Source organism: Pecten maximus, chromosome 1 (assembly GCF_902652985.1).
Source record: "Pecten maximus chromosome 1, xPecMax1.1, whole genome shotgun sequence".
NCBI classification, from domain to species: domain Eukaryota; kingdom Metazoa; phylum Mollusca; class Bivalvia; order Pectinida; family Pectinidae; genus Pecten; species Pecten maximus.
Window position 1 is genome coordinate 18020233 of NC_047015.1, and position 27943 is coordinate 18048175.

The window sequence follows — 27943 nt, forward strand, 5'->3', positions numbered from 1 at the left end:
ATTGAAAGAAAGTTTGGTAAATTTAATGAAACAATCAATCCCTTATCACTTCATTATCAGTAGAATTTGGAATGAAAATATTTGGAATTAACAGACTGAACACGAGAGAATAAGAAAATATAGTTTTATTAAAAATAGAGTTTGGTGTTGGTCTAGATTCTGATATGTAAGCTGGTCCTGCCATCATTAGGAGAGCTTGGCTGTATACACATGCAGGACTTTGGAAAGTGTTGAGTATTATCAAGATCACTGGTTGCAGCTGTCTGGTTTCCACCATCACCCTAAAACATATTTGTGTACATTGGTCAGATCATACAAATCTTCAGTCAATTCACCAGTAAATGAGATAACAAATTTAGACCAAGTAGAAAACTGATGACTGCAAGTAATTTTAAAGTGGAAGTAATTATTATACATAAAAAACCAAAACAAAACACCAGTATAGTTGTGTCCCATAAACTGTGTGCTATTAATAGTAAACAGCAGTTTGACTACCATATGTATCATTCTTGTTATCTGATAGGATCTGTGTAATGACTTCCACATGGCTGACCCCAACCAAGGCAGAGGGTTGACCTCTTGGGGGTCAATTGGGAGGAATGATCCTGACCATTGCCCTGGAGAGAAGGGAAGAGTCTGGCCCCATGGGGTCAACGGGGAGGAATGACCCTAACTAAGGCTCTGGAGGGCAGGAATGTCCCCAAGAGATATTTTAAAGTGAAACTAATACCAATCCTGGTACCCAGGAGGTGGGGTGTAGGGAGGACTGATCTCATAAAGAGGACTGATATCCTTGGGGAACATTTCAGGATAGACCGGCCAATTATAATAGGTGGGGTCATAGATCATCAGGCCAACATGACCCTTGGTAATTGTCAGCTGTGATATCAGATCTGGAACATGTACATGGTATGTTATGATAAATAAAAATGATTATGAATCACAATGTCTGGTTCATAAACATTCCATTAGTGAAACTTGTCATAGCTATCAACTTTCAGTAATATCGTGTAACCTAGTTTACTTTGTATTATTTTTACAAAGAATTTTAATCAGTGTTACATGTCTCAAATTCGGTGAATTTGTGGGGGTTACATTCCATAAAGTTGCTGTCCAACCAGGTGTGCCCATAAATCAGCCATCACTGTAGCAGATAGAACCTCCTACAAGCTAGGTCTCCGGAGTACCCATACTGGAATTCTCACCAAATTAACACCACAGCATTGCCAATGCATAACCAGTATGTAAAAAAAGGTTGAAATTCCTGACTTGGGTTTCCCATTCTGTGCTATAACCCTGTGCTGTGGCACATACCGATTTGAGGACACGTATACTGTACATGTGGAATATGTATTTTTGTCCATCCACGTGTGTTGACATGCGATAGTCCAATATAGGTAATGTCAATCTAAGTTATGACAGGACATGTCTGCTATATTGTCAATGTACAAAATATGTCTGTAACTACACACTGAAAATATCCTACACATAATACTCTAACAAGGACCCATATGTTCTACATAACCGCATATAAAACTATTGGGCTGACAATGTCCCACACACAAAACTACTGGGTTGACAATGTCCCACACACAAAACTACTGGGTTGACAATGTCCCTCACACAAAACTACTGGGTTGACAATGTCCCATATAAAAATATTGGGTTGACAATGTTCCATATATAAAACTATTGGGTTGACAATATCCCACACACAAAACTATTGGGTTGACCATATCCCACACAAAAAACTATTGGGTTGACAATGTCCCATATAAAACTATTGGGTTGACAATGTCCCATATAAAACTATTGGGTTGACAATGTCCCAAATAAAACTATTGGGTTGACAATACCCCATATAAAACTATTGGGCTGACCATGTCCCACACAAAAAACTATTGGGTTGACCATATCCCACACAAAAAACTATTGGGTTGACAATGTCCCGTATAAAACTATTGGGTTGACAATGTCCCATATAAAATTATTGGGTTGACAATATCCCATATATAACGTTTGGTTTGACAATGTCCAACACACACAAATATTGGGCTGACAATCTCCCACAGATAATACTACTGGACTGAGAATGTCCCATCCATAAAATAATTGGACTCACAATGAACATCATTACAATGATTTCCTGGTTTTGGTGTATTTTGTTTAACGTCCTATTAACAGCCAATGTCATTTAAGGACGTCCCAGGTTTTGGAGGTGGAGGAGAGCCAGAGTACCCGGAGAAAAACTACCAACCTACGGCCAGTACCAGGCAAGTGCCCCACGTGGGTTTCGAACTCACAACCCAGAGGTTGAGGGCTAGTGATATAGTGTCGGGACACCTTAACCACTCAGCCACTTCGGCCCCTTATTTCCTGGTAGCAACTTAAATCACACAAATGATTAAAAACACGATGCTGTGATTTTTTAAAATTATTATTATAATCCTTTATACGAAATAAAATGTCATTTGCAAAGTACATAACCGGCTTGTTCTGCCATATATTATGCTCTTGTCGTACTTATCCTATGACACACATGTAATAATACTTGTCGCCTGTTTATCTTTTTAGTTAAAAGTGTAACACCCAATTGAAGGTAATAAAGATGGGGAAATTTGCTTAAAAGAATTTTCTAAAGAATTTCAGTTATGAAATAAAAAGAATCTTCAAACTTGCGTGGGAGTAATACTGAATATATTAAACTTTAATGCAACCTAGCTAATGCAACCCACCCAAAAGCCTGTGACATGTCGCAAGTTAGTGAACTTGTTAAATAATTTCCATATGGTATTGTCGCTCTATTATGTAGAGGGGAAATGAAAGGTTTTATTTAGCAACCTTCCCCATTTCACTAATCACATGTTTTTAATGAGTCAAAGATATTAAAAGTATAAATTTATTAGCTGAAGCTGTTCCCCCGGCAGCTTAGTACCGAAAAACTTCCACTATTTGCCCAGCGGCCATACTATATTCCTTCTCATTTTCCTATCTTTCCTTGTCCACTGACAAAGGCCGTATGTCCATAACATTAGACGCTAAAACTGTTAATATTTTGCTCAGCATCCAGACTGGTATCTACAGTGGCTACGTTGTAATGTTGTAATTTTAAACGGGTGTTGAAACATGGCTATCACACATTAGGTAAGCTTATAGTTGCTGTTTATGGCTTTCAAAATGTTTCCTTAACTAGGAAATTTTGATTATACACAAAGCCCATGTATAAAATCTGGAGGCAGATCCAGATTTGATAATAAAAGACACTCAAATTGAGGCTGAATTTTTTTCTTTATTTTTGGTTGGTTGGTTGGGGTTGTTGTTGTTGTTGTTGTTGGTTTAATGTTAAACAATTAAAAAAGTTAACTTGCTTATATATGATTATGATTTGATAATTATAATGTATAAAATTACTTTCACTGATGACTGCATTTGTATGAAAGATTTAGTGTATTGCTACGGTGATGGTGTCATAAAATTTATTGGACAATGAGCTAATTAAGATTAGGTCCACATGCCAGTATGTCCTCCTCTGGGACATGCTAGGGTTAACTATATTTATTATGAGATTTTATCATAGAATTTTGTGTGTAGATGATGGAATTTGAAGCAGAAGTAAGGACCTACATATAGATCTGAAAATGGATGTGAATACCAGTTACCATAGCAACATAACCTTATAGCAGCAAGGCCCAGATAAGACCCCACATGGCTGACAGAGCTAGTCAGCTGTGGGACACCCCCTATATCATACCCCCTTCCTTAGCCTTCAAAGCCTTTTCCCTCAGCACTATAACTAATGTACATATCTAAATAAAGACTCAGCATAATAGGTCTATATAACATACAGTTTGGTGTTACCAAAGAAACTCCAGATTTATCTCAAATAAGTGCCATATGCAGTCCAAGTGTTATGTAATACAAGCTAAAGTACTAAAATACATATTATATACCTAATAGCTTCTCACAGGAAACCAGGACTTAGCTACTATTGGTATGACACATCGCCATCCTGCAGAAGATATATAAACAAACTTGGATGGCATAGCAATTAAAATAATTGGAAATGTTTTTATATTTACTTTTTAATTATATTGACATTACAGAAAAAAGATGTTGTCTTCAAATTCCAGCAAATGAATCTATTTTCTAAACAATGATGTGAGCAGAATGATGGGGTATTGAGTGGTGTATCTAGGGGTTTCACTAAAATCTTTGTCTACAAATGTTCAAATTTGATTGTCTCCAAAGATTATTTCAAAATGAAAGGCAGATGGAACAAATTATATGATGTTTTAAGGATATATTGTATGGAAGAACAATAACATCATGATTCCTCATCAGAGAGACCCCTCTAGGGTAGCAACTCCCTTCCTCTCAAAGGAACAAACACTTTGACTAGACCAAACCCTCAAAACAAATCTAGCGCTTGAAGGCTTTAACCCAGCAGTTCCTTCTAGAGTAGCCTAAAACCTCTACAGCCTAAGACATGCTTTGTGTGGACCAGTCTGACCTCTACAGTCTAAGACTACAAGGACATGCTATGTGTGGACCAGACTGACCCCCTACAGTCTAAGACTACAAGGTCATGCTATGTGAAGACCAGTCTGACCCCTACAGTCTAAGACTACAAAGACATACTTTGTGTGGACCAGTCTGACCCCTACAACCTAAGACTACAAGGAGGTGCTATGGGTGGACCACTCTGACCCTCGTAGTCTAAGACTACAAGGACGTGCTATGGGTGGACCAGTTTGACCCCTACAGCCTAAGACTACAAGGATATGCTATGTGTTGACCAGTTTGACCCCTAGTCTAAGACTACAAGGACATACTTTGTGAGGACCAGTCTGACCCCTACAGCCTAAGACTACAAGGACATGCTATGGGTGGACCAGTCTGACCCCTACAGCCTAAGACTACAAGGACATGCTATGGGTGGACCAGTCTGACCCCTACAGCCTAAGACTACAAGGAGGTGCTATGGGTGGACCACTCTGACCCTCGTAGTCTAAGACTACAAGGACATGCTATGTACAGCTGTCTGCCAAGTATACTCATACACCAGTGTATGTCAGCATCAATGAACTGCAATGTACTCTCTAACTGACTAATTACATGGTGAAACCTGATACCCAGTAATCTTACACAGAACTGCGGTGTCAATCACAACTGCATCCTCCTCCCCATCTCAATGAATATGCATCAGTAAACCACCCACTAAGAAAGATAACTCAGGGAGTAGCTTCTATAAATGTGCTAACTATTAATTCTATATAGCAGGGAAAATAGGGAATTGTGTTACTTTACAATATAAAACTTGAATATTCTATAGACAGATTCATTTATTCTAACATGGTTAGTGATTTGTTAAGACCGAAAAAAATATTATCATATTCTTTTTATCTAATGTACATATCATATAAGACTTCTTGGGATGTTTTATTATAACTACTACATAAGAAAATCACAGGAACAACAAGCATATATCCAGAAACACACTGATAATTTAACATAGAACCGATGGTATCTTTTAATTTCTAAATTAAAAAAAAAAAAAACACAAAAAAAACACCCTACAAATAAACAAACAAACAAAAAAACAATGTGTACTGACATTTGGTGTGATCATCCAAAAATGATACACTGGGTCAAACAAGAACTATTTTCTTAATTAAATGTAACTATGAAAAAGAACTCAATAGATACCCTTGTTTCCATATTGCTTTTTAGGTAGCACACCACAGTAAGACAGCCTGGCCATGGGCAATTTTTTTGTTAAGCAAATAACTCCTGTATTATGATATGTATAAAAAATGAAAAAATAAATGTACACTATAATTGGTATATCAAGTATGAAGTAGTACATACAGGCTTCACATTTATTAAAACAAAAATCAATAAATTGGTTCCGGATTTTAAATATCCGGATTTTCCGAACGTGTGTTTACACAGGAAATTTAGTTTCGCCTACAGCGCAAAATGGAAGCCCACAGAAAAGGTAAGATAGCGGAAAAACTTAATTTACAACATATGTCCAAACAAGATTAATTCTGTCTTTGGGATAGAGATATTTGATTTTAAATAGGTTTCAGAAAAAAAATTGTGTAGAGAATTGTGCCATTTTGGGTCAAATATCATAATATTTTGCAATTTTTGAGAATTTTTTAAGCTGTTACCATGGTATTCACAGCTCTAAAAACCACAGAAAATATCAGTTTACTTATCCTTCAGAGCTCTATTAAAATTGCAAATGTTGTACAGATTTCAAATATATATACTTTATTAGAGGTTATATGTAAGGTTAACTGGCAATGTTTACATATCTAAAGCATGTGCCATATTTTTCAGAATTTGGCATTTTTACTGTACACTGCTACCTTATAAGGGCTGAAAAATGTTATTTTTTGGAAATTGTGCTTAATTATGCTTGATTAAGCTTCATTTTAGTTCATTATTGCTCAAAAATGCATAAAAACAATTTAAAACTTGTTTATTATCTGGCTTGTCATATTAGAGGAATCAAGGGAGGTAACTCGCATATTTACCCATTTTAAGGGTGGGTTAATTAAGCATAATGTTAATGAGTCAGTGTAAATTGAAAAGATATTCTATGTTTTATAACAAACCCAAAATAACTTATTGGGTATCTAACAAACCATATAGACTGAATTCTGGTTTGTTTTACCTGATTTATTACCCCGTATCCATGGAAACTATTACAGTAAGTGTTATTTTTTGAAATATTTGGTGAAACCATTATTTTCAATTTATTTATACATTGGTAAGCATGTAATTTCAATTGATTGAGTGTACGGTTGATACAATATTGTCAATTATTGTCACTTCCTTCGGTAAAGCAGAAAAAATAGCATTTTCCGCATAAAATGGGATCAGCGGACACTTTCATATGATCATTGGTACATATCTGAATTACCGGGGTGGAAACAGATGACTGTGATGTCATAGGCATGACATTTTGAAATCTTGGATGTCATGTCATGATTTATCAGTTAGAATATTGCATGTGTTGCTAAGCTGAGGTTGGAAAGGAATTTGGTTATTTATTATGACACCATTGAGTATTTATGACGTCATAGATACCATCTGATGACGTCATAGTTACTGATGACGTCATGGTAACTATGACATCATATTACAAGGCTAAATTTGATATAGTTGTATAGTATTTTTTGCTTGATTACATGCACAGAGACTCAAAGTACCACATTCAACTCAAAACACAACTTTATTCAAAGAGATATACAGAATTATGGGAGTTTTCATCTTTAAAATTACCTCCCCTTATTACTGGATTGGGAGAAAAAGTTGTCAAAATACACCTCTCAGGGAAATCAGCAATACTCGGTGACTATTAAAGATACACAGTAACCCGATATGTCATTTTGTTCGTCGGAACATATTCTAGACATTCATGGGTTTTTTAGTAAAATTAGAATTAACAAAAGTGATGTATAAGGTAGCACACCACAGTAAGACAGCCTGGCCATGGGCAATTTTTTTGTTAAGCAAATAACTCCTGTATTATGATATGTATAAAAAATGAAAAAATAAATGTACACTATAATTGGTATATCCAGTATGAAGTAGTACATACAGGCTTCACATTTATTAAAACAAAAATCAATAAATTGGTTCCGGATTTTAAATATCCGGATTTTCCGAACGTGTGTTTACACAGGAAATTTAGTTTCGCCTACAGCGCAAAATGGAAGCCCACAGAAAAGGTAAGATAGCGGAAAAACTTAATTTACAACATATGTCCAAACAAGATTAATTCTGTCTTTGGGATAGAGATATTTGATTTTAAATAGGTTTCAGAAAAAAAATTGTGTAGAGAATTGTGCCATTTTGGGTCAAATATCATAATATTTTGCAATTTTTGAGAATTTTTTAAGCTGTTACCATGGTATTCACAGCTCTAAAAACCACAGAAAATATCAGTTTACTTATCCTTCAGAGCTCTATTAAAATTGCAAATGTTGTACAGATTTCAAATGTATATACTTTATTAGAGGTTATATGTAAGGTTAACTGGCAATGTTTACATATCTAAAGCATGTGCCATATTTTTCAGAATTTGGCATTTTTACTGTACACTGCTACCTTAATGTTATCATTTTTATATATGTTTAGTGTCCCTTCATGCCAATTTTAGCACTCACAACAAAGATATCTGTCAATGAGTGTTCATCTTTCAACAGGACTAGTAGTTCATGAATCACTTACAATGACAGGTATGACACCAAGGGTATAGAATTTGAATCAGAACCAAAGCTTGCCATCTCAAATATTATACATTACACTATGGCCATAAATGTGCTTTTGCAGAAAATTTTACAATTTGAATGTAATGTTTGAACAGTAAATTGATATTTTAAGTGTAAATCATGGATAGTATATGTTACGTTACGTCTAGGAATTTCCCTCTACTTATTGTAGATTGTAGAATCTAAGTTGCTTGATTGAGCCCCAAAATGGGCAGGTATTTTTCATTACGGTACTCCTTCTTATTACAGATTTGGTGCTATTGACCACCCAAATGTAAGCTATATGAGATTGACCAACTTCCTTGGAACCGATTTTGTGAAGGAGGGAGTAATATAAATTTGAAGAACATGTTTGTTTATATAACATGACTAGCTCAGACTGGTGGGAATTTCCCTTTAACTTAGTGGTAGTGTCCATTTACAGTGAGAGAGGTCGATAATTGGAGGGTATTTTTCATTACTCATAACATATTAAACATTATCACTGCACATGTTTCTTGAAATGTTATTTTGAGTCAAAAAGACAACCTATTTGTTTGATAAAAGGATGTCAAACTATCTGAAAACAAACTTAATCTGGTATTAGAGTAGAAAACAAGAATATGTTTGAAAGACATAAATGCCCCTGCTGCCTTGTGACCTTTGCATACAGTTTAACCAAAATCCATAAAAGAAGTGTTTAATCAGTTGGTGATTTTAATGCTTGAATTGAACCAGTTGGTTATTTTCTATACATGTATAGCAAGTGTGACTTTAACCTTGGAACCCTTGACCCATCCAATTTGAATTTAATGTTTCTGCACATTACATATAAAAACATATCATATATATTATACACGTACACCTGTACCATACAAAAATGAATTGCATTATTGTATCAAGTGAATACAAATATTGAAATACTAGATTGATTGTCACATTGAAATGCCACATCTGTCATAGCAAAGTCTACAAGTTTGTAAAGTTGAAACTTTCTCAAAAATAATCAAATAAAAAATGCCACTCAAAAAAAACACTTATACATGTATATATCACAGTTATCAAGCCTTCAAAGTGTCAAAGGGATAATAACTCTGGTATAACAAGAGCTGTTGGAGAATAGCATAGCTCTCGTCTCGCAAAGTGTTTATCAATAAATAATTAAAATACATTAAATGGTATGGTTTCGCAAATTGCATTATAATATTTATATTGTTTACTTGATCAGATTGTGTATTCATGCAATTTTCAAAACCATACCAATTTATGTATATATATATGTAAATTACTTATTGACACACATTTGGGAGACAAGCTATGCTGTTGTAGATTGAATAAATATATTAAATAATTGCTTTTGGACTATTTCTTCAGTTTTTTGATAATTATCCTAATGAGAGTTGACTCCCTTTTTTTCAGTTTCACTCCAAGAAGGGATAGTGTAACTCAAGAGGGATTCTTTTACCAAATATCAGCACCCTAGTACAATTATAATGTGATGTGTTAATAGCTTTCAACACTTGCACAAACAATTTTAAAAATCTGTTTTTTTCCCCCAAAAAAATCTTTCAGTTTAACTCCGGCAAGGGATAGTTTAACCCTCACAGGGACCCTAATACCATGTATTACTATGCCTTTCAATACTCGCAACATAAACCTAACGCAAAAATGTTCAAGTCCAAATATTGAAAAAAAAAAAAAAAAAAAACAGATTTCAAAAGATAAAATCCAATTTTTTTAGTTTTACTCCAGGAAGGGATAGTCTTAATCAGGAGGGACTCTATTGCCAAATATCAGCACCCTAGTACAATTATAAAGTGATTTATTAAAAACTCTTAACACTTGCACCAAAAACTTAATGCAGAAATATTCTAAGTCCAAAAATTTGAAAGTTCTGGTTTTTTCCAAATAAAATCTTTTAGTTTAACTCCGGCAGGGGATAGTTTAACCCAAGAGGGACTCTATTGCCAAATATCAGCACCCTAGTACAATTATAAAGTGATGTATTCATACCTTTCAACACTTGCATCAAAAACTTAATGCAGAAATATTCTATGTCCAAAATTTTGAAAAATCCTTATAAATCTTTTAGTTTAACTCTGGCAGGGGATAGTTTAGCTCCAGAGGGACTCTATTACCAATTATCAGCACCCTAGTACAATTATAAAGTGATGTATTAATGTAGTAGGAGTGGAAAAATGCACGGCCAGACCACGGTTCGAACCCAGGACCTCCGAACACTAGCCGGATGCTCTACCGATTGAGCTACCTGGTCGCCAATGATCGACCCGGTCCAGTTCCGCTACACTCTTCCCTCCCTTTTTAAGTCTTCGACCCCGAAGACTTCACAACTCACAACCCAGGTTCGGGTATCCCCTTGTCAAGTATTCACCTCACTTGAAACAAGGTTTGGTCACAGGCACCAAATGTAGTAGGAGTGGAAAAATTCATAGCCAGACTTGGGTTCGAACCTGGGACCTCCGGACACTAGCCGGATATTCTACAGATTGAGCTACCTGGTCGCCGATGATCGACCCAGTCCAGTTCCGCTACATTAATACCTTTCAACATTTGCACCAAAACCTTAACGGGAAAATTATACATTTGCACCAAAAACTTTCAAAAATCTGTTTTTTCCCCAAAAAATCTTTTAGTTTAACTCCGGCAGGGGATAGTTTAACCCATACAGGGACCATAAATTACTATGCCTTTCAATACTTATATCAAAAAACCAACGCCGACGCCTACGCCAGAGAGACAACATAAGCTCTCCCTCTTCTTTGAAGAGACGAGCTAAAAATGAACCAGGTGTGAAAACACTGGCCATGCCAATTACAAATATAGAGGAAGTCAGCAAGGTTCAAAATACCCTTACACTCCTTACTTGATTTTTGAGTTATGACATCAATATTCCTGGTAATTGCCATGTTGAGCAAGAAAAGACATTAATTCTGTAATACATTTAATTTGTATTTTTTATTATTTCAATGAAATTTCACATACATAGAATAAACCACTCATGGGTGTTTTATAAAATATTATTTGTGAAGTTCCATCAAAATCTGTAAGTTAATTTAACTGCAAGTGATGACTAATATAACAGCAAAATTTTAGTAGTATTGACCTTAAACCAATCATGCTGATATTCAATGAATGTCTAATGTCTTTTCAGAATATCAGGTGCCATGTAAAAATATGACCTAAACTTAAATGCTGCTAATTTATATGCAAAACGGACAATTTCAGATATATATGGAAATATTTCAATTTATTACAAAGCATAACAAATAATAAGTTATTCTTTTCAAAACAAGAAATTGATAAAAATCTGCATTATTCTTAAAACTAGAGCTGTCCCCGAGGGGGTGACAAGTATACCCCCCGCTTTTCCATGATTGGTTTGGATACTTTGTGAAGCTGCCTATTTATAGTACTATAACCAAATCAAACATGTTCTATGTTTAGGTAAGAACTTAGTGAATGCATAGCCGAACAAAATTTTGCTCGTTTTTAAAGAAAAAGGGGCATAACTCTATTAGAACTGGTAATTCGACAAAATCTTTGCATAGAGCTAAGCCTCATAGGGTCCTCTAACTACATACCAAATTTTAGTAAAATCTATTGAAAACAAAGGAAATGCATAGCCGGACAAGCTAGTAACCATTTTTTACATAAAGGGGCATAACTCTGTAAAAAGGTTTTTTTCGGAAGAAGCCGTTACTGGAGACACAACTTAATGCCATCCTTCAACTCTGTATAAAGTTTCAAGAAAATACATCAAAAACTAAGTGAATGCATAGCCGGACAAAATTATGACACATTTTGTATGAAAAAGGGGCATAACTCTGTTAAAAAGGGCTAAATCGCAAAATCACTGTAGGGGACAAAATTCCATATGGTCTTCTAACTATATACCAAATTTGAATGAAATCCATAAAGAAATGAGCGATTGCAGAGCCGGACAAATTTTGTGACAGACGGACGGACGTTGCGGGGGGTATGAATATGACAAAAAAACTGCAAACTACTGCTGTTGTGCTATCATTTCCGGGACCTTGTGAAGTGGTCTTCAAATTATAGCAAACAAAATGCATTGAACCACATAACAAAGCTAGTTCCATTCAAAGGTCACCTTTTAAACCAATCAAAAGGCATTTAGAGTTTATTCCACATGTGGTATAAACTCAATGTTATTCAACAGTTATTATGATTATATCATGCCTTAAGAGTTGAATAACACCCCCCTATTGTGGTAGAAACAGGTGAATTATTTACCTGACTAGTCCATGGCTATCAGAGTACACTGGATACTATTCTTTTGGTTGATGAGGTAAGACACACCAGGTGATGAAGTTGTACGGCGCTGCTTTGTTCTGTAGCGTTTCTTAATTTTTCTAGATCTTTCATATTTTTCCACAGTTTGACTATAAAAAGAAAGAAATAATACAATGATTACAGGACCATAACTACATCTGCTAACACATCTTTTATTTATATTATAATTGAGTGTAGTCAAATTATTTTTTGTTACTGCACTCTTCTTTTGTCAACTTGTGAAGTTTTTATCAACAAAATCTATGCAGTCACAATGAGATAGATGACATCACATCAGTGGTCACATGGTCAATCAGTGTTGTAGTCTCATAACGTATACTGCAGTCTCTATTCATTGCTACGGGAGCCCGTAGTATATATAAGATAGTAATATATGTCATAAAAACTTACCGAAATGAAACATTGGGTCGTGACATACGCAAACACATCTTAAATGGCATTTCAGCAAAGTCCACATCAGTTTTGAAGTCAATGCTGGCCTCTGACTCAGCATACATGTTAACTCCTGCTTTTAGAACCTTGGAGTCCAACTTCATTGATCCTTCCACCACTAGGGCACCACTGAAATAAAACAATTATGGGTCACAAAACACAAAATTATATCATAGTAGAATTGGAATACAACTACTGTTGTTAAATCTTGCAGGGCTAATATTTCACAGTTTTCCCAGGCAGAACTCGTTGGAAGATATCAAATTTTGCACAAACTAAATTGTACATATTCTGTACTAAACAGGCAAACTATTTTACACGCTTTTGTGAATATATAACAAATATTTATAATATATTCAGGGTATAAATATTCGCTTGATTTTTATTTTTGCGCTATATCTAATGACTGTGAATACAGCAACATTAAAATCCATGCAAATATTACTAACTATACAGTATACAGAGACGAAACATACTTTTTTAAAAACTTTAGTCCAAAATTATCCAAAATTTATCCAAAATGACTGATCAAAAATATTGGAAGTTATACATAAATACAACATAAAAAATGGTTAGTGGTCAGAACTGTACATAGCAAGGGAGCTGATGGTTGGAGGTTGTACCCAAGTGTGAGAAGGATGTTGATGGTTTGATGGTTGGTGGTTATATCTGAGTGTGAGGAGGGTATTAATGGTTGGTGGTTATATCTGAGTGTGAGGAGGATGTTGATGGTTTGATGGTTGGTGGTTGTACCCAAGTGTGAGAAGGATGTTGATGGTTTGATGGTTGGTGGTTGTACCCAAGTGTGAGGAGGGTATTAATGGTTGGTGGTGGTACCCGAGTGTGAGGAGGATGTTAATGGTTTGATGGTTGGTGGTTGTACCCGATTGTGAGGAGGGTATTAATGGTTGGTGGTTGTACCCGAGTGTGAGGAGGATGTTGATGGTTTGATGGTTGGTGGTTGTACCCGAGTGTGAGGAGGGTATTAATGGTTGGTGGTTATATCTGAGTGTGAGGAGGGTATTAATGGTTGGTGGTGGTACCCGAGTGTGAGGAGGGTATTAATGGTTGGTGGTGGTACCCGTGTGTGAGGAGGATGTTGATGGTTTGATGGTTGGAGGTTGTACCTGAGTGTGAGGAGAGTATTAATGGTTGGTGGTGGTACCCGTGTGTGAGGAGGATGTTGATGGTTTGATGATTGGTGGTTGTACCCAAGTGTGAGGAGGGTATTAATGGTTGGTGTAGGTACCCAAGTGTGAGGAGGATGTTAATGGTTTGATGGCTGGAGATTGTACCTGCGTGCGAGGAAGGTGTTGATGGTTTGTTGGTTGGAGATTGTACCTGCGTGTGAGGAAGGTGTTGATGGTTTGTTGGTTGGAGATTGTACCCGAGTGTGAGGAGGGTATTGATGGTTTGTGGGTTGGAGATTGTACCTGCGTGTGAGGAAGGTGTTGATGGTTTGTTGGCTGGAGATTGTACCCGTGTGTGAGGAGGGTATTGATGGTTTGTTGGCTGGAGATTATACCTGCGTGTGAGGAAGGTGTTGATGGTTTGTTGGTTGGAGATTGTACCCGCGTGTGAGGAGGGTATTGATGGTTTGATGGTTGGAGGTTGTACCAACGTGCGAGGAAGGTGTTGATGGTTTGATGGTTGGAGGTTGTACCAACGTGCGAGGAAGGTGTTGATGGTTTGATGGTTGGAGGTTGTACCTGAGTGCGAGGAAGGTGTTGATGGTTTGTTGGTTGGAGATTGTACCTGCGTGTGAGGAGGGTGTTGATGGTTTGTGGGTTGGAGATTGTACCTGCGTGTGAGGAAGGTGTTGATGGTTTGTTGGATGGAGATTGTACCTGCGTGTGAGGAGGGTGTTGATGGTTTGTGGGTTGGAGATTGTACCTGCGTGTGAGGAAGGTGTTGATGGTTTGTTTGATGGAGATTGTACCTGCGTGTGAGGAAGGTGTTGATGGTTTGTTGGTTGGAGATCAGTGAGGAGGGAGAGATAGCTGGAGGTCATACTTGTATGATTAGAGATTTAACATTGGAGTCTTACCTGTTTTTAATTAAAGAGTTGGAGGTTTTGTACCACAGACTGATACTGACACTACCAGACATATCTATAGAGGCAACACCTAGAACTTCCAGGTCAACCACAAGGCCATTTGATAGATGGAACTTCTGGGCATGGTCTTGCAGCAACAGATTACCCTGGTTTTAGAAAAGAAATGAAGAAAGACTGAGATAAATGAAAATAAGTTTCATTTCAAATCATCAACAATCTACTCTATATGAATTGTACCACATTTTATAGTCATGCAGCTGTTTACAATGTATGCACTTACTGGTAATGCCAAATAGTTTTTGATGCATTTTTAACACAACACAGTATGATGATTTAACTATTCATAACTTTAAGTATGACTTAATTAATGTTTTATAAAAGCTTACTATTGAACATCTTATATTTAAAGGGACATTCTCTGAATAAAGTGTATACTAAGGTTGCCAAAATGAAACTTAATGGGAATTCAAGAAGTAAAAGTTATCATCTTTACATCAATACGGCAGTTTTACTCTCAAGGGAAACCAACGTGCTTCAAGTATTAAATCCTAAAAATTCTCAATTTGACCCGAAGAATCACTTATTACCGCAAAGACAGACGGTATTTGTGTACGAAACGTCATTTTTATGTACATTTCTGCGATACTTTAATTACTGGTAGGCACAAAAACTCATATAATCCTCATTCGGTTATAGATTTTATCAATAAGAATTTGGCACGTTTCTGATGTCCGAATGAAGGAATGTCCCTTTAAAAGAAAAGATGCTGATTAGATGTCTCACTTGTAAAGCAGAAACTGGGTCAGAAGGGGCATTCCACACAGCCGACATAAGTTCACCAGACCCTCTAAAGAATTCCACAGATGGCAGTATTACATCCATGAGTGTTAAGGACATTCCTGCTGTAGCCTCTACATCCTCTGCTCCCTCCTCAGCATCACCGATCAGGGCAGCTAGACCCTCAGCATACAATCCAAACTACAGACAAAATACACAGAATATCAGCCTCAAATACAGAATAATACAATCAGACATACAGACAATATACGGTACACAGAATATTAACCTAAATCAAATATTTAACCTGGCCAAACTACAGAAAATAAGGCATGCCCCAGCAACTCATTAATTGTGATAGCGGGCACATCATTGAGCTTTCATAGTAATCATTATGTAAGCCAAGTGAATATTTTTTGCAAAGACAAGAATTTCAAAGACTTAAATTTTGACCTTTCATCACAATTATGACTGATGGAATATACAAGGATTAAAATTTCTCAAGCAACACACCAACATACTATTGTCTTTAAAGCTCTCCTTTGTTATTTCGCGAGGGAGGGTGGAGGTGAAACACCACCTACTGTTATTTTGGGAGGGGAGAGTGGAGGTGAAACACTGTCTCCTGTTATTTTGGGAGAGGAGGGTGGAGGTGTAACACTGCCTCCTGTTATATTGGGAGGGGAGGGTGGAGGTGAAACACTGCCTCCTGTTATTTTGGGAGGGGAGGGTGGAGGTGTAACACTGTCTCCTGTTATATTGGGAGGGGAGGGTGGAGGTGAAACATCGCCTCCTGTTATTTTGGGAGGGGAGGGTGGAGGTGAAACACTGTCTTCTGTTATTTTGGGAGGGGAGGGTGGAGGTGAAACACTGTCTCCTGTTATTTTGGGAGAGGAGGGTGGAGGTGAAACACTGTCTCCTGTTATATTGGGAGAGGAGGGTGGAGGTGTAACACTGCCTCCTGTTATTTTGGGAGGGGAGAGAGGAGGTGAAACACTGCCTCCTGTTATTTTGGGAGGGGAGGGTGGAGGTGTAACACTGTCTCCTGTTATTTTGGGAGGGGAGGGTGGAGGTGTAACACTGCCTCCTGTTATATTGGGAGGGAGGGTGGAGGTGAAACACTGCCTCCTGTTATTTTGGGAGGGGAGGGTGGAGGTGTAACACTGTCTCCTGTTATTTTGGGAGGGGAGAGAGGAGGTGAAACATCGCCTCCTGTTATTTTGGGAGGGGAGGGTGGAGGTGTAACACTGCCTCCTGTTATTTTGGGAGGGGAGGGTGGAGGTGTAACACTGCCTCATGTTATTTTGGGAGGGGAGGGTGGAGGTGTAACACTGCCTCCTGTTATTTTGGGAGGGGAGGGTGGAGGTGTAACACTGCCTCATGATATTTTGGGAGGGGAGGGTGGAGGTGTAACACTGCCTCCTGTTATTTTGGGAGGGGAGAGAGGAGGTGAAACACTGCCTCCTGTTATTTTGGGAGGGGAGGGTGGAGGTGTAACACTGCCTCCTGATATTTTGGGAGGGGAGGGTAGCGGTTAAACACCGCCTTCTGTTATTTTTCGAGGGAGGGTGGAGGTGAAACACCGCCTTCTGTTATTTTGGGAGGGGAGGGTGGAGGTGAAACACCGCCTTCTGTTATTTTTCGAGGGAGGGTGGAGGTGAAAGACCGCCTCCTGTTATTTTGGGAGGGGAGGGTGGAGGTGAAAGACCGCCTCCTGTTATTTTGGGAGGGGAGGGTGGAGGTGAAACACCACCTCCTGTTATTTTGGGAGGGGAGGGTGGCGGTTAAACACCGCCTCCTGTTATTTTGGGAGGGGAGGGTGGAGGTGTAACACTGTCTCCTGTTATTTTGGGAGGGGAGGGTGGCGGTTAAACACCGCCTCCTGTTATTTTGGGAGGGGAGGGTGGAGGTGTAACACTGCCTCCTGTTATTTTGGGAGGGGAGGGTGGAGGTGTAACACTGTCTCCTGTTATTTTGGGAGGGGAGGGTGGCGGTTAAACACCGCCTCCTGTTATTTTGGGAGGGGAGGTGGGGATGAAACAAACACAGAAGGCTCACTAAAACACTTAGACTTACAGTCAGCAGAGGTTGTTTGGTGTATTTGCTTTCCATGTCCACCACCATGGCACTTCTCTTCATCACTCCAGTGCCTGAGTTTTCTTGATATAGACCATATGAACTGTTCATCTCCCTTGTGGCTGCATAAAACACAGGTTGAAACAATAAGAATTGAGATACAAACAAAGACTTGTAAACATATTCTGAGATTTTAGTAAACAGGTTCGTGTTAACTGCAGAATGCTATGGTTAAATATTGAAAGTGGTTACAATTTTTCACCAGCTCAATTTAAGTGAAATTACTTCAAACCTACAATTCATTTTCCATTGTTTGTACAAAGAATGCAGCTTTCTGACTGGTTCAAAAATTAATTATAAGCATTGATGTCAATTATTTTTTAGTTTCTTTCAGAGGGGTATGAAAAAAATGTTGTTTGCAAACTTTTGTAAGAATCCACTATGTAGATTAATGCAGTTTGCATACAAAGTTTTTTTCATACCCCAATGAAACTAAAAAAAAAGGACATCAATGCTTAATTAATAAACTGTTCTGTATGATTGCATGACAAAAAGGAAAATATTCATTGCCACCTTGATTTGCACATGTATGCATGCTGTGGTCACAACTTACCCATGAGATAACTGCTAAAAGCACTAGATTTTCCTCTTTGTGCAAAGACAAAATAATTGTTCATACTGGGATCTGATAGGATCTGCCTAAACAATGACCTGTAAGAGAAGAGGATATTGTCTGATCTATATATATTTATTTATTCCTATGAATTACAGAATATGTTTATCAAAGAATTTGTATGTACGCACATTCTTTAGCGATCGAAACCAGCCGCTCGTCTCATTAAAAGATATCACTGGCAAAAACCTTCAATGTTTAAATTAATGCAGTTATTGAGTGTTAATAATATCAAAGAGTTAACTCATTTAGGCAAATTCATTTTCGAAGCTATTAAGATTTGAGCTGCATGTCATGTTTTCTTTTCGTTTGTTTTATGTATTTTAACTTGATACACATAAGTTATTGGGTGTAACTTACATCAGTGAATTAGATCATACCATGCAAATTTATTTTCGAAGCCAATAAGATCTAGGCTATATGTACAGATTCTTAACTCGTCCTCCACTTTGTATTTTGTATTACTGTTGTTCTCATATATTACCATTGTGTATATAATATGTACCAATGGGCAATATGGTCCACAGTTAATTAAGAAATTGAAATTGAATTGATTTACAAGTCTTGTCTCACACCTACTGAATAGTTTCCTGCATATCACAGATCTGGTCTGGTCTATTGCCACTATCCAGATAGTTCAGTATTATACATATACATATGTACATAAATCTGTTTGAATTCGGGAATTTTGATCAGGTCCCACACACTCCTTACAATATCACACTGTGCATATAAATGTTAAACTACTTTATAGGAGACTAACCCTCTAATTTGTTTCCTCTTAACTACATAAGGACTATTTTATTTCCCAACTAGCATACCTTTCCTATTTCTCTGTGGGGAGAACTAGACACTGTGTTAGTACCGTTGTTATGATATTTACCTTATATCACTGTCAGATTCTGATAGATCCACAAGCCTCTTTATGATGTATGTGGAGGTCTCATGATTCTTCTGATCACCTACAGCAGACAACATGATGTTTCTGACCTCGGCAATAGTTGGCTGGTTTTTCAATAGGACTTCAACGGCTGCTATCCTTACACTACTGTCAAACTGTTTGATGTTTTGATGGAACATCCGACTCAGTGCTGCCTTTTGCTGTAAAAAAATTAAAATTTTCATTTGAATAAATTTGTCTATAAAACTGAAGATATGTAATTTTTAGGATTAAGAAAATGTCTCTAACACACATATTTTCCCATTCTACAAGCAAATAAATGTCATTATTTGACAATTATCATTACAACTATTCTTATATTCGACATTCATTAATGTATGTAATTGATCAAAATTCATTAAGAAATCAAGCAATGACACTGAATCAGCTGACAGCTCTAATTTCTAGAAAAATGTGACCTTTAATTTGATCAGACATTGTTGAGAAATGAAGTACATAAGCACTATGACACAAAATTGGAACAGTATGATTTAAGATTGGTAAATTTGCTGATGTTAACTTACATTACTGGTGAGAGAGCCTGGTGAAAATCTCCTAAGAGCCTGTATAGCACTGATGGAAAGCATTGGGCTGCTGGATGACTCTGCGACTGCTATCAGATCAGATCCAAAATCAGCAAGTCCTGAATTCCCCATCGACCTGACATATCTTAGTTTGCAGCTCTCATCTTCACAAGACTTTAGACTTTCTCTTACAGCTTTTACATAATCTGCTATAACCTGTAAGATTACAGTCATTGATAATGATGTCAACTTGACAGTGAATAAAAGATCTGATGATATGATCATGACTCAAAACATCTTTTCTTATACATGTATGTTGCAGTCTATCAGTGACAGATTTGTAATATATCTTAAATGTGTTCAACATCAACCTAATACAAAAGGACTACATCAACATACGGTTCTCTAATAACATGGGTCCACAATATACCAAGGAGTAGTGTAAATAGCATGATGATGATGATAATGGTCCAACTACAATTAAACCATATGTCTGAATGTCTTTTTTTCTGTTTTTGTTTTTGTTTTTTCTGTTTTATATACTAGAATAATTTATTGCATCCATTGTGACTGTTTTTCTTATTATCTTCCTATTATTTCATAGTATTTGGGCATTCATAAAAGGTTTAGAACATTTTTAACACATGGAAACTTGTGTGTTCATTTTGAAAGAGTGAAATATTACCAATATCAGTGAAATACACATTTAAATATTTTGTAGACTTGCTCAAACTCTCTTACTTTGTGAAGGAAATACATGTAGATTCACATGGTTTACATTTGTATGATGATTATAGAAAATGTCAAGCTGATTACAACTTTTCAGAAATTGAAAATTAAATAAATGGAATGCAGCTATGTTCACAGACTGGTGCGAAAGTTTGTGTACCTGGTTACCACAGCTGGCTATGTCCTGGCAGTATGTATGTACCAGGGCACCAAGGGCTAGTACAACCGACTCTTTTAATCTCTCACTGGGTAAGGGCTTGGCCATCAGGTCCTACAAAGTAAAAACAAAATGGGTAGACATAGAGTAGATATATAGTGGTAAAAGTTGTCACCAGACTGAGACCTTTCAAATTCTACAAAATAAAGGATAACTGTACAGACTGTATAGTGGTTGTCTGGTAGGGACCATCAACATTTATAACTTGGGGTCAGATGATATAAAACATGTCACAGATATCTGATTTCTTATCATGTATACATAGTTTCATCAATTTGACAAAATAAATTTTCAAATAAGTCTGGTAGTGAGATGACAAAAAATTGTTCACAGATTAACAGACAATTCCATCAATGACAGACAAAAGAATTTTGAATGAGGCAGCTACTCAGCTATAAACACATACCAAGAAATACTTTAGGATGGCAGTATCTGGGTGTGTTGTGTATGCCAGGGCTAACAGCAGCCTTTCCTGATATTCTGTGGCACCATCTGTGGTGAAGGACACTAAATCCATCAAGGCCCTGTGAGAGTCTGGTGTCTGAGCTGCCACAGCAACGTCTATTAGCTGAGGTCTGTGATGGAATATAATACGTGTACAGTAAGACATCACCAAAGGACTTAACTCTGTTACATCATCTGAGGTCTGTGGTTTAACATTGTCACATAAGCTGAGGTCTGTGATGGAACACTGTCACATCATCTGAGGTCTGTGATGGAACACTGTCACATAAGCTGAGGTCTGTGATGGAACACTGTCACATCATCTGAGGTCTGTGATGGAACACTGTCACATAAGCTGAGGTCTGTGATGGAACACTGTCACATAAGCTGAGGTCTGTGATGGAACACTGTCACATAAGCTGAGGTCTGTGATGGAACACTGTCACATAAGCTGAGGTCTGTGGTGGAACACTGTCACATAAGCTGAGGTCTGTGGTGGAACACTGTCACATAAGCTGAGGTCTGTTATGGAACACTGTCACATAAGCTGAGGTCTGTTATGGAACACTGTCAAATAAGTTGAGATCTGAGATGGAACATAATACTTGTGTCACATCAGTTGATAAATGTGACAGAGTAATGGGATTTCTAACCCCTTTAGTTTGACAATCAGGGGGCTCACCGAGTGTTTGGCAGTTTAAGAACCGTACCCTGAGGGTTAAGATGCCATCGTACCACAACCACAAGGGTGAATGCTTATTTTTCTCTTGCAATTTTGCATATACTTATTATGTAATATTGATGTTACATAGATGCAATACATTTCTGATATGATCATGTGAAGTCATCGAGTGTCATTGTGATCTAGTGTTGATAATATCTACTACACATCACTTAAATATTGTAGTGGAATACAATGTACATCTAAAGGCTGTTATATCTGAAGAAATGTGATTTCATATCTATAGAAAAAAGGTCAGAACTTTTAACAGAGACAGGATAGAATTCTTATCTATATTCTATATAAGGTGTTATGTATTTAATTGAAATAGTAAATATAAAGTTTACATGCCTTTCCAATGTTAAGTTAATTCAGCTATAATTCACTGAAATAGGAAACATGATCTTACACAACATAGTAGCTATCACTGCTTGTGAGCACTTCCTCAATCGTGTTCTTCCCAATCCCTCTAAATGAGCGCAGTAACTTCAGAAATGCTCGGCCTGATTCAGCTGTAGAAAGTTTATCACTGCTTAGTGAGTCTTTAACCTTCTTTAAGACATCAATAGGCTAAAAATGAATAAACACAAACTCACAATCAAGATACCTGCTCATTTGTAAGTAAGATTATATTATTGACTTACTGAAAAATTTGAATTTCAGAACAATTGCAGTTTAAAAACACTTCTAACTGCAACAGTATCATTGTGCAGTCTGGCCTAGTGATGTCTGATAATGCACATTTCTCCCTATTTGAGGATTAATACACAATTATAATTTTTCCTCTGCATACAATTACAATCTTTATATTTGATACTTTTTGATGAAAACTTAGTAATTCCAGATTCATGACAGATACTTGATCAATGATGGGTTGTAATATGTGTACTTACAATGTACATGCACTTACCTTTTCACAATTTTCAACACAATTCTGTATTTCTGAGCCACTGCCCATCAACATTGGACTGTATTTGTTTCTGGCACTAGTTGCAGCTAAAATGTAAGAACAAGGAGATATAAGTGGTTTAACTATTAGAAGTTAACACATCTGACCAATAACCTGGTCTCCTACCTTTACAGATGTGTCTATGGTATTCTATATTTTTTTCATATTTGTTACATCAAAGATTTAGGTAGAGCTTTCATTTACATGTCAGTGTTTTCTTTTTGTTTTTTGTTACTTTCACTCTGGAGTTGAGAGAATGTGAAACAGGTTTGTGTTATGTCCTGTATATGTGCCAAATCATCACTCATCTCAGCTTAAAGCTTGCAATTGGTGTAACAAGATTTTGGATTTACTTCTACATTTTACATATCTATAGTAAATACCCTCTGGTATGTTGTGCAGTTAACTTCAAAAAGCCTAAAAACACATATGCTATGTTCTGATCTTTAAAAATTAATATACATGTAATTGTTTATCAATAAGGGCCTTTCCAGTCTATATAAAATATTATTTATATAAAATGTATATGAAAAATCTATATTTTTTAACTTGTAAAATCAGTGTATATATTTAATTATTTATTTTATTTTGATATAATGAATTTTCCATTGTTTGTATGCAGAATGCAGCTTTCTGATTGGTTAAATTTTACTTTTCATACCTCTATGAAAAAAAAATGTAAATGGTCCAAAAAACACAACATAACAATACGACCACTGACATTGCGTATTGATTTGTTCAAAAGAAGCCCTTATTAGATAAGCGAAATTGTACATAACTGTGTTTAAATCTGAAACACAGTTTTAGAAATTAATCATAAGCAATGATGTAAATAATTGTTAAGTTTCATAGGCGTATGAAAAAAAAATATTGACATCAATGTTAAGTAAAGAAATAGCATAATTTAACCTATGAGAGCTACCTTTATTGATTCTTTCTATTGCCTCCTCCACTGTGTTTCCCGTCATTGTCTTTGATCCTCCAATACTACTCAAAAGATTCAGCTTTTGTCTGGAGATATTATTAAAAATGCATCAAAAACTATTCCATTCATTTAATATACTGGTAACTCTATATTACTATTGATGTAAATAGTTCAAGATAAATGTTTTGCCAATACAAACTACATTGTATATAAGAATCAAGATTAAAGAAAAGATCTTTTATCAAATCCTTGAACAAACCAATGAACTTATTTTGAAACTTTATTCTAAAATGTTGTAGATACTGTGATACTTTGTTCCCATACAGTTTTAATGTAGCAAAGGCTTACGTGGAAGTAACAACAGTGGAAACTCCTGGTTTAGCATTGAGAACCACAATGTGTCTCTCTGTCCCCGACACACTGCCTACTACACCATCCCCTAGCTGATACTTAGCAACTGATGATGATGTTACAGTCATTCCAAACATCTAAACACAAAGAAAACTCATTAATATGTGCTAGGATTTAAGACTTTTTAATGATGTTATTTCCAATGTTGTAACAAACTAACCAATCAAACCATTTCTGACACCACTTTATTTTAAGTAATATCCAAACTCTCTTAATCACAGAATGTATTTCTCAAAAAAGAAATCAAATTTACTTTTAAATTTACTTGCACATGTGTTATGCAAATTAATTTACACATGTAAATAAAAGTAATAATAAAAGTACCATAGTAAATCTTGAACTTGAAAAGCCAACTTACCTTGCTGGGATTACTGAACTGACCAGCAATTTCCAAGTTGTTACAGTTGTGTTTGGTCTTTGTGACAGAATTCCCAGACACCATATATGCAGTGTCACATACCCCAGACACATCAACCTGTACAAAACAAATCATTCTGAACTTCTGTCTGATACCTTAAATAAGAATATTTTTGTGATAAACTGATATCACATTTTCTGCTTATGATGTTTGATTTTTGTTTCAGGATTACATTTTCTTTGGAACATTTATTCCTTTTATTACAGAAAATATTAAAATAAACTTTTTGTACTTTCTCTTCTTTTTTTTCAGCAAAAGTTTGAATCACAGAAATATCTAAATACCTCATCAAGATAAGTAGAATAAACCATCAATGTCATGATGCCATTTCAAAGTTCCAGCAGACTTTGAATGAAAAACACTTGAATGGACTTACCTCCTGTCTCTCCCCATCTTCATCTCTTAGCTGGAACAAGGATATCACACCTTTTTTCAGATTAGAGCAGAAGATTGAGTCAGAATCAGCTCCATAAATAGTGCCTACAACACCTGTCGCTGCATTCAGTTCAAAGTAGACAGGATACCTCAGTAGCACCACCAAGTTCCTCTCCAGTCCTGATCTCGATGCACTAGATACTGATGCCTTTGTGATCTTTAAATATAGACATGAACAAGATTTGAATACATCTAATAAATAAAATTGGTTCAGAGAGTTCTGAGAAGACAAAATGTAGATTGTTTACAGACGATGCATGATGACAACATATAGCAATTAGAATACTGTAGGTCACTTGAGACTTTGCCTCAAGTGACTTAAAAAAGAAGAGAATTAATTTATGTTCATTTCCAAAGTAATTGATTTTATTTATAATATATATATTATAGAAAAAAACAGATCACAGCTAACATTACCTGAAGTCTCAGGAGCTGAGTTTCACTGGCATGAAATATAGGAGTGACCTCTAACTCTGCAGTCAACCGGAACCCTACATCTTTCTGTGTTTGCTTCACTTTAGGGGTATTCAACTCATTGAAGTATATAGTTGTTTCATAAGAGTACTTGTAAGTCTTTCCATTCTCAAGTGATAAGGAAACACCTGCAAAGATAGTTTACATACCAATACTATATTAACATTTGGAATCAAATTAAAGCCTGGATGGTTTACTGGCAAATAAACATGGATAGATAATAAATTGGGAAATGAGGATGACTGGATGAAATATTGACAGATGAAGGTAACTAGATGATGACTGGTGGTGATTGGGTCAGTAGGAAATGAAGCCAACTAGATGGTAATCTTATTTAAAATGAAGGTTATTGGATCATGATCTCAATGGAAATAAGGATGACTAATGATCTAACGAGAACTGGTGGTGGCTCGATGATCTACTGGTATATGAAGGTGGCTCAATTACCTATCTTTAAACATATTATTGGTATTTCTATCATTAACAATCAATATTTTATTGATAAAAGCTAAAATTCTTATAAATTGAAATGATTTGAGAATTCATTAATTTCTTTCAACAAACACAATAGTTTTATTCTTTATCATTCATCTTTTCCATAATTTTATTAGATACATTTTCAATGATAAAAGCTTGTTCATGGCTTCATATATTACTGGATATGACCAAGGTTGTTTCTCAAAATTTATGAGATTGCATATAATTTAATGATGGCTGTCATGGCCTTGATCATATTGCTTTACTTTTGTTTTCCATATGGAGCTTAATTAGAAAGTGTTGTGCTGTAACCATACTTAAATATGGTAGAGTCATGGAAGGACTCAAATTTAAACATGAACATACAAGTTAAGTGTGTTGAATGGTCAAAGGTCTTATTATAATTAATATTCTGCAGTATTGTGTCATTGAAGTTAAAGTCAAAATAAAAAATTTAAATATTCAACTGAGCATCCTAATGAAAAATTTGGTGAAAATTTAAGACCATATTATATGGTCAAGGTCACAAACTTTTTTGTTTTTATTTTATTATCATTGAATAATTTTAAATTCATTTTAACCATCAAGAAATTCAATTTTCCAAAATTCTTCTTAATAACTAACTCCATAATATATCTAATTAAAGTAACAGTATTTAGGTAGTGGTATAATCAAATATTTGACCTACTTTATAAAATTTATACATGCTTAATGTTTATAATCTTCAAACAACATTCATTCAATACCCATAAGATGATACACAATATTTAATTTAGCATGGTGGGATACAACATAGATATACATCAGTTTGTTCCAATGAATAACCTTAACCTTAATTTTAACTAATAAGGTCAAATAAATAAAAAGGGAAACTGTTAAATCTACAATGTACATTATAATTGTATACATGTAGTTAAATTAGCTGAGTAGAATTTACAACAGCATATTTTCTCAATTTCAAAAGTCGGACACCACATACAGGAATAATAATAATAATCATTATATAGATACTTTCAATCTTTCCACAGTTAGAAAATGAAACTCAGAAGTTATTACCATGTCTTAAAAGTATGACTAATTTTACAGAATGATACGCAGTATGAAAACAGTACCAGTATTGTAATTACCTTGTTTCATATAAATCATTTCTATTTGTTTGTGCTATGTATACTTAATACATGCATTTCACCCAAATTTATTATCAATATGAAGAAACTAGTGGATATCCACAATTATCAATTATGGGCGATGGATGTATGGTGGTACAACATCCACAAGTTGTTTGGATAGAGTGTAGGGAGGTGCACTCCACGTCATCATCCGGTCTCATGTATATACATGCTGAAAAACAGCCTCAGTGGTGTTCCTTACCCCATCTGTCTGATGGCCTGGTTATGGTGGAAAAGTTGAAATAAACAATATGTACCACTTACTTTGATTAGTCAACAGTGCCAGTACCAAGAGCAGCTTTACATCAACTGTTCCCCACAAAGTCATCATCATAGATACTAAATTCTATCTACACACTGTGGAAATTCAGCCAGCGAGACTATATGTATGACCCCAAAGTCCACACATTCCGAGAGCAAAGTTCAAAATATACTACAAGTACAGAGCTGTCATTATATCACTGGTTGGTTCATTGATGAAGGGCTTATGCATC

General features: G+C 36.0%; 2 protein-coding genes across 2 annotated transcripts in view; one reads left to right on the plus strand and one right to left on the minus strand.

The window, feature by feature from the left end:
• LOC117326785 (zinc finger CCHC domain-containing protein 24-like) overlaps positions 1–8961 on the plus strand; it is a 36759-nt gene extending 27798 nt beyond the window's left edge. The window contains exon 4 of the mRNA XM_033883521.1: positions 8538–8961. Within this exon, the coding sequence (XP_033739412.1) occupies positions 8538–8552 (15 nt within the window). The 3' untranslated portion in view covers positions 8553–8961. The remainder of the gene's footprint in view (positions 1–8537) is intronic.
• On the minus strand, positions 109–27884 carry LOC117326768 (microsomal triglyceride transfer protein large subunit-like). The gene is made up of 19 exons (XM_033883490.1): positions 27714–27884; positions 25747–25931; positions 25271–25486; positions 24835–24951; positions 24414–24553; positions 24063–24151; positions 23102–23187; positions 22601–22761; positions 21433–21601; positions 20970–21080; positions 20081–20296; positions 19500–19717; positions 18557–18654; positions 17944–18065; positions 15874–16068; positions 15082–15236; positions 12993–13163; positions 12543–12691; positions 109–281 (listed from the first exon to the last, which is right to left on the minus strand). Exons 1-18 carry the CDS (start codon positions 27781–27783, stop codon positions 12547–12549), a joined length of 2664 nt encoding a protein of 887 aa, XP_033739381.1. The 5' UTR covers positions 27784–27884; the 3' UTR covers positions 109–281; positions 12543–12546.
• Between the last annotated feature and the right edge of the window lie 59 nt (positions 27885–27943).